Source organism: Oryctolagus cuniculus, chromosome 13 (assembly GCF_051225735.1).
Source record: "Oryctolagus cuniculus isolate XC-2025 breed Fujian yellow rabbit chromosome 13, ASM5122573v1, whole genome shotgun sequence".
Lineage (NCBI taxonomy): Eukaryota > Metazoa > Chordata > Mammalia > Lagomorpha > Leporidae > Oryctolagus > Oryctolagus cuniculus.
Window position 1 is genome coordinate 65,195,414 of NC_142879.1, and position 19,001 is coordinate 65,214,414.

A 19,001-nucleotide genomic window follows, 5' to 3' on the forward strand; every position below is an offset into this window, starting at 1 on the left:
CGGCTGGCGCGCTGTGGCCGGCGCTCCGCGCTGATCCGAAGCCAGGAGCCAGGTGCTTCTCCTGGTCTCCCGTGGGGTGCAGGGCCCAAGCACTTGGGCCATCCTCCACTGCCTTCCCGGGCCACAGCAGAGAGCTGGCCTGGAAGAGGGGCAACCGGGACAGAATCCGGCGCCCCGACCGGGACTAGAACCCGGTGTGCCGGCGCCGCTAGGTGGAGGATTAGCCTATTGAGCCGCAGCGCCGGCCACTAGAACTTTCTGATTTGGGCCTGGGCAGGGCTTGCACTTGCCGGTCAGTGGGAACATTTATTCCATCCCTCTTTCGTTTTCTTATCTGCCTTTTGTTTTCTCTACAAAGCAGCTTTTATAATGGTGAGGCAGTATTTCAGTGCTTTGGTTTGCTGTGCTACATATGATCTGGACTAGTTTAGAAAATTACTTAATTCAGTCACTTACATAGCATTCGCCTTTTCGAGTTTGTCTTCTGAAACCCCTGATGACTTTTTTTTTCCAGAGAGATTGGAACGATTGTGAGGTCCCTGGGGTGCTGCCCCAGTGAAGGTGAGCTCCACGACCTGATTGCGGAGGTGAGTGTGGCATCTGAGAGTGGCTCTGTCACTCTGACTCCTCGTCACTGAAGAACAAAATCCTGTGAAGCTTGGAATGCGCTCACTGAAAATATTAGGAAGGCTCTGTGTATCGGTCAGCCAGCAGGATCTGAAACATGAGGGAGCCTGTGAGCCAGGAACGCAGCTGGCGGAGCGCTCGTGAAATCCCCACGGTGGCTATTGGCCCTCTTTAAGTTCAGCTGGAGGAAGGCCAGGAGAGCTGACTGGACTGACCCAGTGCAGAGCGACAGAGGAAATCATACCAGCCCAAAGGGGACAGAAGCAGAAATAGACAATGCAGGGATTCATTGGGGGAAATAGAAATAACTTTCAGAACGGGTAGTAAACAAGAAAACAGTACCTAGCTTTATTTGTAATGCTGTCAAAAACCAAAAATCACAACAAATCTGAAGACATTGATTAGCTTTATTTGCAGCCCTAAAATTGGGCAGCACCTCATTCCAAGGGGTGAGTGGAAGAAGTGTTCCCCCGGAGCTGAGCAGAAGAGCTTGGTTTGAATGGCAGAGGAGGGCCGAGGAAAGCAGGAACGAGAACAAAGAGCGGATTGGTCGGTTCAGAGTTACTTTGCTGTGAAGGTGGGGACAGAAAACTGAGTGATTAACATCAGGTGACTTTGTTTTTGATGAGGATGGAAATAGAGGGAGCTTCATTGTCACGGGGACTGAAAGTGTTCTGTAGGGGAGATTTGGTGTCATCTCTCCCTTGATTTCTGGGCAGGTCAGGTAACAGCCTAATTTGGTGATGTGCAGTTTTGCTGTGAGTGACTCCATCTTGATTTGTAGTCTAGTCTGTGGGGACCCAGTGCAGGAGTCTAATCCACAATAAGGGCCACCTGTAATTTTTTTTGTGTGTGTGTGTGGTATAGATGAGTCTCCAGAGAAATAAAGCAGTGCATGAGCAGCCCAAGGCCCTAGAGCTTCAACCCTGTTTATCTTTCCAGGAAGGTCTCAGATCTAATTTCGAATGCAGCTTCTAGCTCAATAAATAAAGCAGAGACCTTGAGTGGGAAAAGCTACCTGGGCCACCAGCAGGACCACTTTGTCCAGACTGCTTACCTAGGCATGAGATTTTTGGAGGAAATCAGGGATTAACAAAGAGGATTAGAGAAGAAGGCAAAGAAGGCAGATTTTGTCTCCTATTCCTTGTCCCGAGCACGGGGCTTGCTTACTTATTATTGTTTGCAAGAAAGAAATTGTGACTTTGGCTGAGTCACTTCTCAGTTTGCTTCAGAGATGAGCGAAATAACGTGTCAGAGGCCTGCTTGGAACCCTAACATGTGCCGTAAAGTTCTGGAATGGCAGGCAGAAAGATGACTGCGGCCCAGATATTAGCACTTTGGGAACTAGAAAGCAGTACTAATTTTTCACTTACATTTAAGAATATTTATTAAAGAAATCTAAATTTTCAGATTACATTGTATTTTCTATTTATAGGAGATTCAGTAAAGTAGTTTTTACTGAGAATAGGGAGAAAAAGTGTATGTTTCCTGAGTGGGTGCTTCCATTAAAACCACTGCCCAGGGGCAGGTGTTATGGCATAGCGGGGAAAGCTGCTGATGCCAGCATCCCATATGGGTGCGAGTCCGGGCTGCTGCACTTCCTATCCAGCTCCCTGTTAACACACCTGGGAAAGCAGTGGAGAATGGCCCAAATCTTTGGGCCCCTGCACCTGCATGAGGGACCTGGATGAGGCTTCTGGCTCCTGGCTTCAGATCCGCTCAGCTGCGACCATTGCGGCCATTTGGGGAGTGGACCAGCAGATGGAAGATTTCTCTCTCTCTCTCTCTCTCTCCCTTCCTCTCTCTGTAACTCTGCCTTTCAAATAAGTAAATAAATTTTTAAAGGCAAGATTCTACCTTAAAATATTTATCTATATAACTGGAATAGGTGTTAGAAAGAGGCAGGCTGGCTGGCGCTGCAGCTCACTTGGCTAATCCTCTGCCTGCGGCGCCTGCACCCCGGGTTCTAGTCTTGGTTAGGGCGCTGGATTCTGTCCCGGTTGCCCCTCTTCCAGGCCAGCTCTCTGCTGTGGCCCGGGAGTGCAGTGGAGGATGGCCCAAGTGCTTGGGCCCTGCACCTGCATGGGAGACCAGGAGGAAGCACCTGTCTCCTGGCTTCGAATCTGGGCAGCGCACTGGCCGTAGCGGCCAGTTGGGGGGTGAGCCAATGGAAGGAAGACCTTTCTCTCTGTCTCTCTCTCACTAACTCTGCCTGTCAAAAAAAAAAAAAAAAAAAAAAAAAAAAAAAAAAAAAAAAAAAAAAAGAGGCAGGCTGGCACTGTAGAATAGGTAGGAGCCGGAAGATAATTACAGTGAAATCACAAGTATTGCTCTCCGTTCAGTGGAGTAAGCAGAGCAGTAATGGAAAATGTCCCTGAGGGTCAGAAAAGGGGCATGGTTAGAGCCACGCTTTTTGTCTGTATGTGGGGTCAGCAAACCATGGCCTCTGGCCAGATCAGCCCACCTCCTATGCCTGTAGTTCAGACGTCCCTGCAACACAGCTGAGCTTATTTATCTCCGGTAATCCACGCTGTTTCCTCAGTGGCTGAGTCACAGATGTGTGATGTGCACAGGTTAAAGCATTTACTCTCAGGACCTTTGCAGAAGGAATTTGCCAAATCCTCACCGCTCTCTGTGCCAAAGCAGAACAACGCCTACACCTAGTGCCAAAGAGCTGGGCAGATCCCACAGCTCCCACATAGAGCCATGTGGCCTTCGGTGAGCTACCTGGTCTTTCACAACCTGCCCTCCCGTGTGCAACAGGAGTGTGGTAATATCCCAGTGTTTTCACGAGGATTAAACATCACAATGGGAGTCAGTATTTTTTGGTGGGCACTCAGTGCATATTTGCATTTTCTTGCCCTGCAGGTGACTCCGCTGGAATATCCCTGCTGATTTAGGGACCTAGCTACAGTGGGGGCTTCCATCTCAAAGTTTCATTTTGTCTTTGCCTTATTTTTTGGACATTGACATGACCTTTGACAGTTACAGATGTTTAGAGACCAGTGAGGATGGATGAGCTGAGCTCTGTCCATGTTTTTCTGTATTTGTAAACCAACACAAATGATTCTAACTAAATCCTACCAGCAGGCTTGAACAGCTGGGTGTGACTGTCCTTTTTGAACTTTCCTGGCTAAATGGGGAGTGAGGGGACACACACATGTTAGTATTTATCAAGTATGCTTGGGAAGTCAAAACTCCATGAGAGTAAGCATTTAGGGGTAAATGTCATATTGCTAAGTGCCCCGTAATAGTTTTTGTAGATCAAACCATTTAAGTATGTTTTAAAATTGTACGATAAAAAACTAAAACCTGTGTATTAATTCTTCAGTTGACATCTAGTTGAATTTTAGTGGAGATAACACATTTCTTTCTTTAACTTGTGTACCTTTCAACCTTCTGCTTTCTGAATCTGAATTTGAAGTCTGATGTTTTTCTTGAAATAGATCACTTTAGGACACCAGGCAACACCGACCCATTCTCTTAATGTTCTATAACAGCACCTTGCTCCCAGTGATCTCGGCCTGTTCGTAGTATCACAAGCTAGCGACTGTGAGGGGTGTTAGAGGAAATCTTGCTGACATACATACAGGTTTCCAGGTAACCTTCCTTCATAGTAAGTTACAGCCATCTGTGTCTTCACCGCGTCGGAGCTGGGCGGAGGGAGGGGCATTTTAGTAGAGGGGAAAGTATCTGGAGTCTGCGTCCTTGAAGGTCAAACCTAAGTGGAATTATGGAGACTTGAACCCAATTACAGAGGAGAGCTAAAAGCTAGTTGAGGAAGAAGACCTGTGTTGGTAAGAAGATTGGCTCAAGTGTGGGAACCAAGCAAGGATTCTGACTTATGGGAGGAGGGTGACCATCCTCAACCTCGCCGGCCCGTGTCGGTTGTGGATGGTGAGTGGTGGGCTTGTCGCCTGCCCGTCTCTTTTGCTGTTAAGCATACTACACTCTGTTAACCGCCTCTACAGTTCCTTGTGGCTCACGCTTCAGCCTCACTGAGGCCTTTTAGCTGCGTGATGAAGCAGCTTTCTCTGGCTTCTGTTCCCTGGGCGGGGAGAGGCCAGCTGGCCATTCTTTCCATTGCATACCAGCAAGCCCGGGTGCGTACTGCCTGCAGAGGTGGCCATCTCAGCGCTTGGCCATAGCAGTGCCTGCCTCCCCGCACGTTTCTTGTGTCCTTAGGGAGTGCTGTGTCCTCGGAGCCTTCTCATGGAACATAATCCGCTGCTGTTTTTCTGATTCTTAATGCATCCATCCCATCTGCCCAGCCTTTCTACTTCCTGCAGTGTTTGGTCACCATTTGTTCCGGATCTCTAAGAGCCACCTCCTCATGGGCACTTTGCCCCATCTCCTGGAGTCCTTGCCGGGGTTATAGGTGCTGTGTCCTGAGACAGTGCCCAAAGTCAGAGAATTCTCGCTTGGCCAGTCTGTGTCCCAGGCGTCTTGGTCAAACACTACTGCCATCTCAGGGAGCTCTCCCAGCTCCCGCCAGTGCATACTTGGCCATCTCAGTGTCATCTCTCTCCTCCCAGCCTAGTTGTGCTGGGATTTATCCCCAGCTGCCTGGAGAGGCGATGAGGCGGCAGCACACAGATGGGCTACCTCCTCCCAGGATGGCCAACACCCTCAGGGGCCTCCATCGATTTCTCCAGCCCATATTTCAGTGTGCCAGGTTTCTGCAACCAGGAAAAACTCTCACCTCTCTTGGTGGGGAATCTAAACATCTCTGGATGTCTTCTGCCTTGTTTGCTGTTTCAAGGATGTATATGGCTCACAAACTAAACCTCCCCACAGCCTGCTTTGTATAGTCTGTGAGCTAAGGATGGTTTCTGCATTTTTGAAAGATTCTGAGAATAAACAAAGATGTGCAACCAAGGGCCTACAGGCTCTGCAAAGGCCACAGCATTTGCTGTCCCCGCCTCTGCAGGAGCTCACCACCCGGGTTTGTGTGTGCCCGACTGTCTGTCCTTTCACCACAGGAGATAAGGGCTCTTTGGCAGCTACCGGAGAGGCCCTGGGCTTTCCTGTCTGGTCTGGAGCTGCTTGACAATGACCTCCAGTTTCTCACTGTTCTTCTGAAGGGCGTCAGTACAGCTGCAGCCAGCTCGGTGAGGGCCACGTGCTCCCTTATCTTGCAGATGCTTGCATCCTGGCACCCACACGGGCTGTCCTCCTCCTTGAGATTCTCCCAGGGCACCGCTGGCACACGTGTCCAATGCTGCTCCGGACAGCTTCCCTTTTGTCTGCCCAGTGGGGAGCGGATCTTCCTCAGAACTCTGACGTGCTTTGTGTGTGTTAGTTTTCAGCTGAGACCTAAAAATTGTACCTATTTGTGGGATCCCATGTGATGTTTCAGTGCACACTGTGTCGTGTTCAGATCAGTTAGATTAGGTTCTCTTCAAACGTGCCTGAGTCTTGGGCCACTCCTGGCACCACTTGTGATGCCCTGGGTGCTCTACGAAGCAAACACGGAGCATTGGATGTCCAAGAGATTGATTGCAGAAGCTACGCAAGGCATCAGAATGCAGTGCAGGCCTGGCCCTCGTGAAGGAGAGATGGAAGGAAGGGCCCTAGATTTCTGACAGCAGTTCTGGAAAAAAGGCTACTCCGAACTTGTTCTGTCAGAACAGCTTCGCCTCTGCAGGAACGGGGCTGATTCTGTTAGCCCTGCAATACTTAGGTACTGACTGAGGCAGCCCATGGGAAAGGTGGCCTTGGCCCAGACAGGACATCGTTCTACTCTGTTTTGTGCAGTTGGAGAGTTAAGAGGTTTTATGGCTGCCATAGTTATCATCTGGAAGAACTGAAGTATAAACCATGTGTTGGATGACTGAAAAAATTCCATTCTATTTTTTGTTTGTTTCTAAGCTCATTAGGAGCTCCCTGTAGCTTTCAGGATTAGATCAGGGCAGAAAACTGCTTAGTGATAAAACAGAAGTCCTCTTCAGTCAAAGAACAGGGTCTGGAAGAATGAGCAAAAGCTTTAGCAGCACGTGGTAACAGGAAGTCATGGATAGGTAAGAACTGGGCTAGGCTTATCCTGCAAGTCCCTTCTTGGTTACAAACATGATTCCATGGCAGGGAGATTGCGTTAATCGTAATCTTCAATGTGTCTGTCTCTTTAGACAACTACACTGTGGATAGGTTAACCTCTGCATCTGGTGCACAGCTAATATTCTGGTACTTATATGCTGGTAATTACTGTCTTCCCTCTTCAGGGTTGGATTTCTTTGTATCCCAAGTTTTCCTCTTTCTAGGTCCTCTAGCATTTTGTATATTTGAAAAAACCGTGCTAGTCTGTGGTTGGGTGGCTATAGAATAGAATTCTGCGTTCAAGCTGGTCATTAAGAGTTTAGAAGGCCCTCCTGTCTGCAGGCTATGGGTGCTGTCACTGAGTAGTGCAAGTCCATTCTGACTTCCAGTCCTCTGTTTGTAACTTTTTTTTTTTTTTTGACAGGCAGAGTGGACAGTGAGAGAGAGAAACAGAGAGAAAGGTCTTCCTTTGCCGTTGGTTCACCCTCCAATGGCTGCCGCGGCCGGCGCGCTGCGGCCGGCGTACCACGCTGATCCGATGGCAGGAGCCAGGTACTCATCCTGGTCTCCCATGGGGTGCAGGGTGTCACTCCCCCTCTTCGTGGAGGAACGACACAGGACCCTGCGCTGTTCTTTCGTCTGCTCGGCCCTCCCCGGGTTTGCTGCTGGTTCTTCCCGGGTTGGCTACTATCCCTTCCACCTCCGTGGAAGGGCAGTTCCCCCTGGCCACATTCCCCACTTCCGCAGGGGAGCGGCACACCGCCAGCCGGCTCTCTCGGGGGCTGCACAGGTGTTCCCCTTAGATGTTCCCCTTAGATGTTCCTGGTGCATGCCGTCTCTCTCCTCCTTTATAGTCCTCCTCCGCCAATCCCAACTCGGCTGCCCACACGCCGAGTACGCTGCTCTCCTCCAATCAGTAGCAAGTCCTACAGTTTATTGGTTGAACTGGAGGCAGCTGTGTAGAAGCTGTTTACTTCTCTCCCAGCGCCATATTGTGGGAGAGCAGATGCATAGAATAAGTCTTAATTCCAGTAACTCAGTCTAGTCCGGTTTGCTCCCCACAGCAGGGCCCAAGCACTTGGGCCATGCTCCACTGCACTCCCTGGCCACAGCAGAGGGCTGGCCTGGAAGAGGGGCAACCGGGACAGAATCCAGCGCCCCGAGTGGGACTAGAACCCGGTGTGCCGGCGCTGCTAGGCGGAGGATTAGCCTAGTGAGCCGTGCCGCCGGCTCTGTTTGTAACTTTTGAAAACAATTTTCCTTCCTGAAAGCCTGGACAACTTTTTTTTCTTGAGTGCTTGAAATTTCACAATTATTTACCTTGATATAGATCCATTATCATCTCATGTGTTAGGTACCTGGTGTTAGTTGCCTTTTCAAACTGGCAACTTTTGGCTGGCGCCGTGGCTCACTAGGCTAATCCTCCACCTGCGGTGCTGGCACCCCAGTTTCTATTTCCAGGTGGGGCGCCGGATTCTGTCCCGGTTGCTCCTCTTCCAGTCCAGCTCTCTGCTGTGGCCCGGGAGTGCAGTGGAGGATGGCCCAAGTGCTTGGGCCCTGCACCCCATGGGAGACCAGGAAGAAGCACCTGGCTCCTGGCTTTGGATCGGCGTAGCTCCAGCTGTAGTGGCCATTTTGGGGGTGAGCCAACGGAAAGAAGACCTTTCTCTGTGTGTCTCTCTCTCACTGTCTAACTCTGCCTGTCAAAACAAACAAACAAACAAACAAACAAAAAAAACCCAAACTGGCAACTCTGGTACCAGGAACTTTTCTGCAATCGTCTCGTTGATGATTTCTAACTGCTCACTCATTTCCTGTCATTGTTCTCATTTTGAGACTCCTTCTATTCACTTTTATGACTCTGGACTAATTTTCTTATTTTTCACCATTTTATTTTCCATCATTATCTTTTTGTATATTTCTATCTCTGGTAGACTTCTTGAATGTTGTCTTCCACTCTTTTTTTGTTTAGTTTCTCATTTCTGTTGTGTTTTTAATTTCTTATAGCTTGTTTTTGGTGTTTACTCCTTTACTTTTTATTTTTGCTTACTGTAAAGGCAGAGAGACACTAAGAGAAAGGACAGACAAATAAAGAGAGATCTTCCCTCTTCTGGTTTAGTACCCAAATGCTTACAACAGCCAGAGTTGGCTAGACCAAAGCCAGGAGCCCAGGATTCATCTGGGTCTCCCGCGTGGCTGTCCCACATGGCTAGCAGGGACCCAAGTACTTGAGCCATCACCTGCTGCCTCCCCCAGTGAGAGGTGGAGCTGGGACTTGAGCCCAGGCACATGACAGAGGGTGCGGGCATCAGGATGAACGTTCCTTCCTAATGGCATTCTTTCCTTCTCTGAAGATATCAGTGAGAGTTTATGTGCAGTTTCCCATTCTTTTGTGTAATCTCTGTTTTTCGTCAAAATGATATTTGTGTTTATTTTGGTCTTTTTGTTAGTTGCTTTTCTCACATGTCTGAGAAACCTCAGCTGTCAGCTCATAACAAACACATGCTTGGAACGTTTCATTTATTTTATTTTCTAAAATATTTATTTGAAATGCAGAGCATGAGAGAGAGAGAGAGAGAGTCAAAGAGAAATCTTCTATCCACTGGTTTGCTCCCCAAAAGCCTGCAATAATGAGGTCAAAGTCAGGAGCCAGGAAATCCATCCTGGTCTCCCACATAGGTGTCAGGGGCCCAAGCACTTGGGCCATCATCTGCTGCCTTCCCAGGTGCATTATCAGGGAGCTGGATTAGAAGCAGAGTGGCCAGGACTAATGAAGGCATAACCCGCTGCACCACCTGAACTTGTCTGATTTAAACTTCACCATTGGATGATGTGGGAATCGCAGCGCCAGTGTTTGAAGAGTCTCTTCTGTGCAGGCTCGATACCATAGAATGGAGTCTTCCAGTTTTCTGTGAGAGTAAATAGCTGCCAGCTCGGATCCCTGCTGTTCTACTCTGTGCACAGGATAAGTGTGCTGGGGTGGAGAGAGGCAGTCACCCACTGGGGAACACGGAGAAGGGAGTTAAGACAGCTTCACTTGGCACCAGATCTCATCTTAGTGCTGCTAACTGTAGTACCTACTCCTTCACCTCAAGTTCCAGAAATAGCTGATGAGGATCTGTACCACTGCTGGGTTGGAGCTCAGTTTCCTGTGTCTGCAAGGCCATTGCTGCTTGTTCACCTGCTTTCTAGCTTCCAAAATTTTATTCCTATTATATCCCTTCCTATTCTCCCTAAGTAGGGTTATCATTGTTTTTAAATATAGTTTTTACTTCAATTTTAATGAGATTTGAGAGAGAATAAAGTTGGGTGGGTTTGTGCTCTTTGCCATCTTCTGCTGCTTTCCTATGTAGTGTGATTTTTTTTTTTAAACTTAGTACTGTATCATTAATATTTCCCATTCCAGGAGCTGTCGCATGGCTCACTTGGTTAATCCTCCACCTGTGGCACCAGCATCCCATATGGGCGCCAGTTCTAGTCCCAGTTGCTCCTCTTCCAGTCCAGCTCTCTGCTGTGGCCCGGGAGGGCAGTGGAGGGAGGCCCAGGTGCTTGGGCCCCTGAACCTGCGTGGGAGACCAGGAAGAAGCACCTGGCTCCTGGCTTCAGATCGGCGCAGCACTATTTTTTTGAAGATTTATTTATTTGAAAGGCAGAGTTACAGAGAGGCAGAGCCTTAGAAAGGATGAGAGATATCTTCCGTCCACTGGTTCACTCACCACATGGCCACAATGGCCAGAGCTGTGCCTATCTGAAGCCAGGAGCCAGGAGCTTCTTCTGGGACTCCCATGCGGGTGCAGGGCCCCAAGGACTTGGACCATCTTCTGCTTTCCCGTAGCAGAGAACTAGATTGGAAGTGGAGCAGCTGAGACTTGAACTGGCACCCATATGGGATGCCGACACTGCAGGCAGCGGCTTTACCTGCTACACCACAGCACCAACTCCTCTAATATTTAATTATGTAGTAACCATAATATTAATAAATAGATGCATAATATTCAACTGTGAATTAATGTTCTATAGTTCACATGTCCATTCATTTGTTGTTAGACATTTAGGCTGCTAATAATTTTGAAGATTATAGATACTTCATGTTAAACATTATTTGAAATAAAATACAAGCCTTTTTTGAAGGGCAAAAATATCTGTTCCATGTTGGTAAATAATTAGTTATGCTGTTAAAGAACTCTTAGGGCTGGCGCTGTGGCATAACGGGTAAAGCTGCTGCCTGCAGTGCCAGCATCCCATATGGGTGCCGGTTCAAGTCCCGGCTGCTCCACTGCCAATACAGCTCTCTGCTGTGGCCTGGGAAAGCAGTGGAAGATGACTAAAGTCCTTGGGCCCCTAGATTCAGAGGAAGCTCCTGGTTCCTGGCTTTGGATCAGCTCAGCTCCAGCCATTGCAGCCAGCTGGGGAGTGAACCAGCGAATGGAAGACTGCCCCCCACTCTGCCTCTCCTTTTCTCTGTGTGTAACTCTTGACTTTCAAGTAACTAAATAAATCTTTTTTAAAAGAATTCTTAAAAAACAAAAATTTCCGAGAATGAGGAGGAGTCCAGGTTACTCGGGGCCTCGTGGGCATGCCGAGGCAGTGTGGGCTGCTGAAGGATTTTAGATGAGAACAATGGGGTGAGATGAGCATTTTAGACAAACCAGCCTGATGGCAGAAAGAGGTGAGGCTGGAATAATCTGTAGAGATTCTTTCCCGGGATCTGATAGGTGGGGGCCTCTTGAACATCTGGGTAATTTTTTCCCCTAAGGATTTAGTTGATACTTTTCAGTTAGTAAAACTTATTTGTTGTGTTTCTGTCAAATCACAACTTTCTGACCCTTAGCATTCCACTCCTTAAGTCTTGGTGTTAGCTTTGTGCACTCTTCTTTTCAAATATTTTATAAAAATGTTAAATGAGAAAATTTCATCATGGTATTATGAAGATTTTACTCTTAATATTATTACACCTAGATTAATGCCTGCCAATTATCATATATACTTAGTATAGAACAATTCTTTTGTCTTTTTTTTTTCTTGAAGTTTATTTACTTATTTGAAAGTCATAGAGAGAGAGATACATCTTCCATCCACTGGTTCGCTCCCCCAAATGACAGCAATGGCTGGGCCAGGCCAAATCTGGGAGCTGGGGACTTTATTGGGGTCTCCCACAAGGATGGCAGGGGCCCAAGCATTTGGGCCATTTTCCGCTGCTTTTCCAAGAGCATGATCAGAGAGCTGGATCAGAAGTGGAGCAGCTGGGACTCAAACCAGTGCTCATATGGGGTGCTGGCATTGCAGGTTGCACCTTAATCTACTTCGCCACAATGCTGGCCCTCAAATTTCTGGCTATTTTAGAAAGCCAACATTATCAGAAAATAAAGCATCACCTTTGCCTCATTACTTTATTTTGAACCACAGAATACTGGTTTAAAAAGGTAATTGCCCTAAAATCATTTCAGTTGATTTACTTTTAAATACTTAATAAGGTAGTCACTTGTTATAAAATAGGTTAAAATAAAAAAGTAGTGGAGAAATTAAATCCAGATTTACTAATTCTTGTTTGATGTGTGGCCTTGTAGCTACAGCTTTTTTAACAGACTCCCGTAGTGGTTCGCCAATGGCTCATTAATATAGTCTCCTACAAGAAGAGGGCCAGAGCTGTCTTCGAGTGCATGTGGCTGTACAGTGTCTCCAGATTCCAAAATGAGATCATGTGTTCTGGAAAATTGTGGTAGGGCCGATGTTGTGGCACAACAGTTGAAGCTGCCACTTGTCGCAACACTGGCATCCCATAGCAGAGTGCCAGTGTGAATCCCAGCTGCTCCACTTCTGACCCGGCTTCCTGCTAGTGCTCCAGGGAAGGCAGTGGAGGATGGCCCAAGTGCCTGGACCCCTGCCATCCATGTGGGAGACCAGGATGGAGTTCCTGGCTCCTGACTTTGGCCTGGACCAGCCCTGGCATGGCAGGCATTTGGGGCGTAGACCAGCAGACCTATCTCTCTCTTTCTCTCTATTTCTCCCTCTTTTCTCTGTCGTTCTGCCTTCAAATTAATCAGTCAATTAATTAAAAAGACATAGTGGTATATTTCATCAGTGAAAAGAATGAACTATCAATTTATGCTACAACACGAGTGAACCTCAGAAACAAAAACAAAAGCAAGGGAAAGAAGCCAGTCACAAAAACCCACATTGTAAATGATGCCATTTGTATGAAACGCCCAGAAAGGGCGACTACACGGAGACTGAAAGCAGGTCAGTGGTGGCCGAGGTCTGAAGACAGGCACAGGGACCAACCAGAAAAGGGCTCAAGGAACTTGTGTGTGTTTTTTTTTTTAATTTTAATTTTTAAAATTTTTATAAAGGAAACAAATTTCATATATTTTGTATGTAGTTTTAAGAGAATGATACTTCCCACCCTCCCCTCCTTTCTTCCCTCCCTCTCACACTCCGTCCTTCCTTTCTTATTTTTCTTTTAATTTTTATAATGACATACTTTCAGTTTATTTTTTATTTTATTTTTTTGGTAAAAGAAAAAGAGTTTATTTCAAGAAGCCAGCATCTTGGGGAGAGATCTCTTGATCCAAAATGTGCTCTTATTGCCCAACAAGCCAGCAAGAGGAGTTTTTAAAGGGACAGGAGTGGCTGAAGTAAGGAATAACTGAGTCTGTTCAACTGACAGTTATGCAGATGTGCAAGCTTTGTCTGATGAAGGTCCATCCAGCCCCACCCAGGGTGTCAGCCAGGTAGAAGCCTCTTGACTAGGGCTCAGCATCAGCTGGGTGGAGGCTCCTCGGTCAGCTGGGTCAGTTCCCATTCCAAATCAGCTCCCCTCTTTAGGCTCCTGAAATTCTCCTTATGCAGATGTTACTGTTCACCAGTGTAGGCACAGAGTAATTCACAACATCAGTAGCTAGTTTTGTGATACAGAAATGAGGAGGGAAAGGAAAGGAAGGTGCCTTTATTACAGTTATATTTTTGGACCTTTCATTATGCCACCCTCTTGGCTGACACTGGTATCAACCCTGGTTACTGCAACTCGAGAATAATTCCTTGAAGCATCTCACCCTTTCTCCTGTCCTGCCAACCCCACCCCCACTCCCACTGTACCTCTCTGTACCTGTGACCTCACTCCTTTATCCTCCCGCCCTCCCTACCAGGCCACACTACTACATTTCTTCCCCTCTCCAATTTAGGTCGCACAGATCAAAGTTTTATCTACACTAAAACCAACAGTGCCCTTAGCCTATTTTTCTTCCATTCCCCCATTTGGCAAAAGCCAAACCCTGTAATAACTCATCTGTATACCATCTCTGGGGTTTTATCTGGTCTGTTCTGTGGCAGAAGACTCGCTTAGTGTTCCAGATTGGTCCCTACATAAATGCAATGTCTTCAGATTTACCTGTCACTTACAACTGCCAACAATCAGAAATGTTTCTGTTTCCCTGGTCATTGTGGTAATTCAGTTTTTACCTTTAATTTTTTTTTTTTTTGACAGGCAGAGTGGACAGTGAGAGAGAGAGACAGAGAGAAAGGTCTTCCTTTTTGCCATTGGTTCACCCTCCAATGGCCGCCGCGGCCGGCGCACTGTGCTGATCCGATGGCAGGAGCCAGGTACTTATCCTGGTCTCCCATGGGGTGCAGGGCCAAGTACTCGGGCCATCCTCCACTGCACTCCCTGGCCACAGCAGAGAGCTGGCCTGGAAGAGGGGCAACCGGGACAGAATCCGGCACCCCGACTGGGACTAGAACCCGGTGTGCCGGCGCCGCAAGGCGGAGGATTAGCCTAGTGAGCCGCGGCGCCAGCCCTTCCCTTTAATTTTCATTCTCAGTAGATGATCTTGCATTCACAGAAAGAAGAAAAATTCCACAAACACCCCCTACCAGAAAGCAAATGTCTGATAAATACAATTCTGATCTCTTCAGGCCACTCTGAGCCACAGCATCTCCCCCACAGTGAACTGCTGGAGCTCTGTGACTTACCATCAGTATGACCCTCGCTCTCCGGACAGTGGTGTTCATGGCACCAGCGTACTTTCGAATTTGTAAAATCACCTCAAAGTCAGCTTGTGCAAAGCTGAACTTGCCTTCTGCCCCTCTCCCGTGTTCTCCTGTGCCCCATATCTCAGAGGAGGTATCACCAGTCACACAGTTGACAAAGCCAAGCCTTACCCTTCGTATTACATCCTCCACATCATCCCCAGTCAGTTACAACCTACAGATTCTAGACACGCAGTGTACGCTGGGACTGCCGTCTCACGGCTTTCCCACCACCACAATCTAGGGCCCAGTTGTTAGGGGTCACACAGTGGCAGAGAACATATTATTACCCCAGTTCTTTGTCTCACATGGAAGAATTTCTAAGTGGACAAGCAGAGAGATTTTTTTTTTTTTTTGACAGGCAGAGTGGACAGTGAGAGAGAGAGACAGAGAGAAAGGTCTTCTTTGCCGTTGGTTCACCCTCCAATGGCCACGGCGGCCAGCGCACCGCAGCCGGCGCACCGCGCTGATCCAAAGGCAGGAGCCAGGTACTTCTCCTGGTCTCCCATGGGGTGCAAGGCCCAAGCACTTGGGCCATCCTCCACTGCCTTCCCGGGCCACAGCAGAGAGCTGGCCTGAAAGAGGAGCAACCGGGACAGAATCCAGCGCACCGAGCGGGACTAGAACCCCGTGTGCCGGCGCTGCAAGGCGGAGGATTAGCCTAGTGAGCCGCGGCACCGGCCGAAGCAGAGAGATTTAAAAGCAAGATTTATTAGAGTCAGAGACCTCCAGCCAGAGTGGCATGGAGGAGATGGGGCTCCAAGAGAGAAAAACCCTCAGTTTACTTTATAATCTCAAGTAACCGTCCACTGAATAAAGAATTCAACAAGTAGTAAGTAGAAAAACCACTGTTCATCAAGAGTTTAGATGAGGGCTATGAACAATAACCAAATCTCAAAAGTGTCAGTTTTGCTCATTTATATTACTTTTTTTTGGTACTCTAGATTAGTTGCCACAAACCAGGGGAAACATGATATTTGTCTTCTTGGGGACTGGTTTATTTCTCTAAGCATAATGGTCTCCAGTTGGCATCTGTTGTATTGCAAAAGACAGGATTTCATTCTTTTTATGGCTAAGCAGTGTTCCATTGTGTAAATACACCACCATTCCCAGCAGTGGAATGAGAGGGTCATATAGTGGATCTAGTTTCAGATTTCGAGGAGTCTACATAGTGTCTTCTGTGGGGAGCAGCTCGGACTAGACTAAGTTACTGGAATTAAGACTTATTCTATGCACCTGCTCTCCCACAATATGGCGCTGAGAAGGCTTGGATTCGGTCTGCCTGATTAGTAAGGCGGTAAGCACCAGCAGGCGGCTCGACCAGAGTATGAGCCGCAGGTCACCGAAGACAGGCACGCATCAGCGCCTAAAAACCTCCTCACAACATGGCGAAGAGAGGACCCGGATTCGGTTTGCCTGATTGATAGGACTTGTAAGAACCTGTGGCAACTCTAGCAAGTAGAGCAGAGTGTGTGCCGTGGGACACCGAAGACAGGCGCGTATCAACGCCAAAAAATAAAAAGAAAGGGGGATCTGTGGGGAGCAGCTCGGACTAGACTAAGTTACTGGAATTAAGACTTATTCTATGCACCTGCTCTCCCACAATATGGCGCTGGGAGAGAAGAAAACAGCTTCTACACAGCTGCCTCCAGTTCAACCAATAAACTGTAGGACTTGCTCCTGATTGGAGGAGAGCAGCGTACTCAGCGTGTGGGCAGCCGAGTTGGGATTGGCGGAGGAGGACTATAAAGGAGGAGAGAGACGGCATGCACCAGGAACATCTAAGGGGAACATCTAAGGGGAACACCTAAGGGGAACACCTGTGCAGCCCCCGAGAGAGCCGGCCGGCAGAGTGCCGCTCCCCTGCGGAAGTGGGGAATGTGGCCAGGGGGAACCGCCCTTCCATGGAGGTGGAAGGGACAGTAGCCAACCCGGGAAGAACCAGCAGCAAACCCGGGGAGGGCCGAGCAGATGAAAGAACAGCGCAGGGTTTAGTGTCGCTCCTCCACGAAGAGGGGGAGCGACAGTCTTCCACAGCGGTTGCACTAGTTTCTGTTCCCACCAACAGTGTAGTTTTCTCCACATCTTTGGCAGCGTTTGTTATTTTTTGATTTTTGGATGATAGACATTCTAACTGGAGTGAGATAAAACTTTATTGTGTGTGTGTGTGTGTTTTTTTAAAGATTTATTATTTGAAAGGGAGAGTTAAAGGGGGGGGGTGTCTTCCATCCTCTGGTTCACTCCTCAAGTAGCCGCAATAGCCAGGGCTGTGCTGATACAAAGCCAGGAACTTCTTCCGGGTCTCCCAGGTGGGTGCAAGGGCCCTAGGACTTGGGCCATCTTCTACTGCTCTCCCAGGCCATAGAACAAGGCTGGATCGGAACCAGCACCCATATGGGGTGCCGGCACTGCAGGCACTGGCTTTACCTTCTGTGCCACAGTGCTGACCCCTTGTTGTGGTTTTTATTTGCATTTCCCTGATGGCTAGTGATCCTGAGCATTTTTTTCATATGTCTGTTGGCCATTTGTATTTCATCCTTTGAAAAGTGCCTGTTCATATCTTTAGCCTATTTATTTTCTTTTTTAAAATATATATATTTTTTTGACAGGCAGAGTTAGACAGTGAGACGGAGAGAAACAGAGAGAAAAGTCTTCCTTTTCCATTGGTTCACCCCCAAATTGCCGCCACGGCCAGCGCGCTGTGCCGATCCGAAGCCAGGAGCCAGGTGCTTCCTCCTGGTCTCCCATGCGGGTGCAGGGCCCAGGGACCTGGGCCATCCTCCACTGCCTTCCCGGGCCACAGCAGAGAGCTGGACTGAAGAGGAGCAACTGGGACAGAATCCGGCGCCCCAACCGGGACTAGAACCCGGGGTGCCGGCGCCGCAGGCGGAGGATTAGCCTAGTGAGCCGTGACACCGGCCATCTTTTTAAAAAATATTTATTTATTTATGTGAAAGAATTACAGAGAAAGAGAGAGAGATCTTCAATCCATTGGTTCACTTCCCAAATGGCTGCAATGGCTGTAGCTGGGCCAGTCTGAAGCCAGGATCTAGGAGTTTCTCCCAGGTCTCCTATGTGGATTCAGGAACCCAGGTACTTGGGCCATCTTCTAATGCTTTCCCAGGCACATTAGCAGGGAACTGGATTGGAAGTGGAGCAGCCTGGACTGGAACTGGTGTCCATATGGGATGCCAGCGCTGCTGCAGCTTAACCCACTACACCATAGCACTTAGCCCATTTATTAACTGCATAGTTTGTTTGGTGGTTGAGTTTCCTGACCTCCTTATATATCCTGGATATTGGTCCTTTGTCAGATGTATAGTATGCAAATATTTTCTCCCCTCTTGTTGGTTGCCTTGGTTACCTCTTTGTTGAATGTTTCCTTTGCTGTGCAGCTTTATTCATAGTTGTGGAAACTTGGACACAACCAGACATCTTCAGGGGGTAAATGGACAAACAGAGAAATGCTATTCAGTGCTAAAGAAATGGGTCTTCAGGACATGAAAAGACATTGAGGAAACTTAAATGCTTATTCCCAAGTGAAAGAAGCCACTCTGGGAAGGCTGTGTGCTATACTACCCCATCTGTGAGACTTTCCGGAAAAAGCAAAACTGTGCAGGCAGTGCAGTCGTCAGTGCTTGCCAGGGATTTGGGGGGCAGGAGGGTTAGACAGACGGAGCACTGAGGGTGTTTAGGACAGGAGAACTCTCCAGTGGTACTTTAATGGTGGATACTATCACACATTTGTCCAAACCTCTAGAATGTACAGCAGCAAGCCTGAGCCCTGTGTGCACGAGTGACTTTGGTTGATAATAATGTGTTGGTGCTGGTGCTGTGGCGTAGTGGGTAAAGCTGCCACCTGCAGTGCCGGCATCCCATATGGGTGCAAGTTCGAGTCCCAGCTGCTCTACTTCCAATCCAGCTCTCTGCTATGGCCTGGGAAAGCAGAAGAAGATGGCCCAAGTCCTTGGGCCCCTGCACCCACGTGGGAGTCCTGGAAGAAGCTCCTGGCTCCTGGCTCCTGGCTCCTGGCTCCTGGCTTCAGATCGGCACAGCTCCGACCATTGTGGCCATCTGGGGAGTGAACCAGCAGATGGAGGACCTCTCGCACTCTGCCTCTCCTTCTCTCTCTGTGTAACTCTTTGAAATAAATAATTAAATCTTAAAAAAAAAAAAGAGAGATAACAGTGTGTTGATGTAGTAGGTTCATCAGTGGTGACAAATTTACCACTCTGATGGGAGATGTGGCTAGGAGGGGTACTGGACAGGGTAAGTGAGAACTTCAGTACTTTCCACTGAATTTTCTCTGAACC

At 48.1% G+C, this 19,001-nt stretch overlaps 1 protein-coding gene across 16 annotated transcripts in view; it reads left to right on the top strand.

The window, feature by feature from the left end:
* Nucleotides 1-19,001, top strand: part of DRC8 (dynein regulatory complex subunit 8) — a 122,366-nt gene that overhangs the window by 84,005 nt on the left and 19,360 nt on the right. For 14 of the 16 annotated variants that reach the window (XR_016219054.1, XR_016219055.1, XR_016219056.1 and 11 more), the window contains one exon: nucleotides 515-587. The exons of the other annotated variants lie outside the window; for them this stretch is intronic. Coding sequence is in view for 4 of the 14 variants with exons in the window: in XM_089311661.1 (XP_089167787.1) it covers nucleotides 515-587 (73 nt within the window). In the remaining 10 variants the exon portion in view is untranslated. The remainder of the gene's footprint in view (nucleotides 1-514; nucleotides 588-19,001) is intronic. 16 annotated transcript variants of the gene reach the window in all.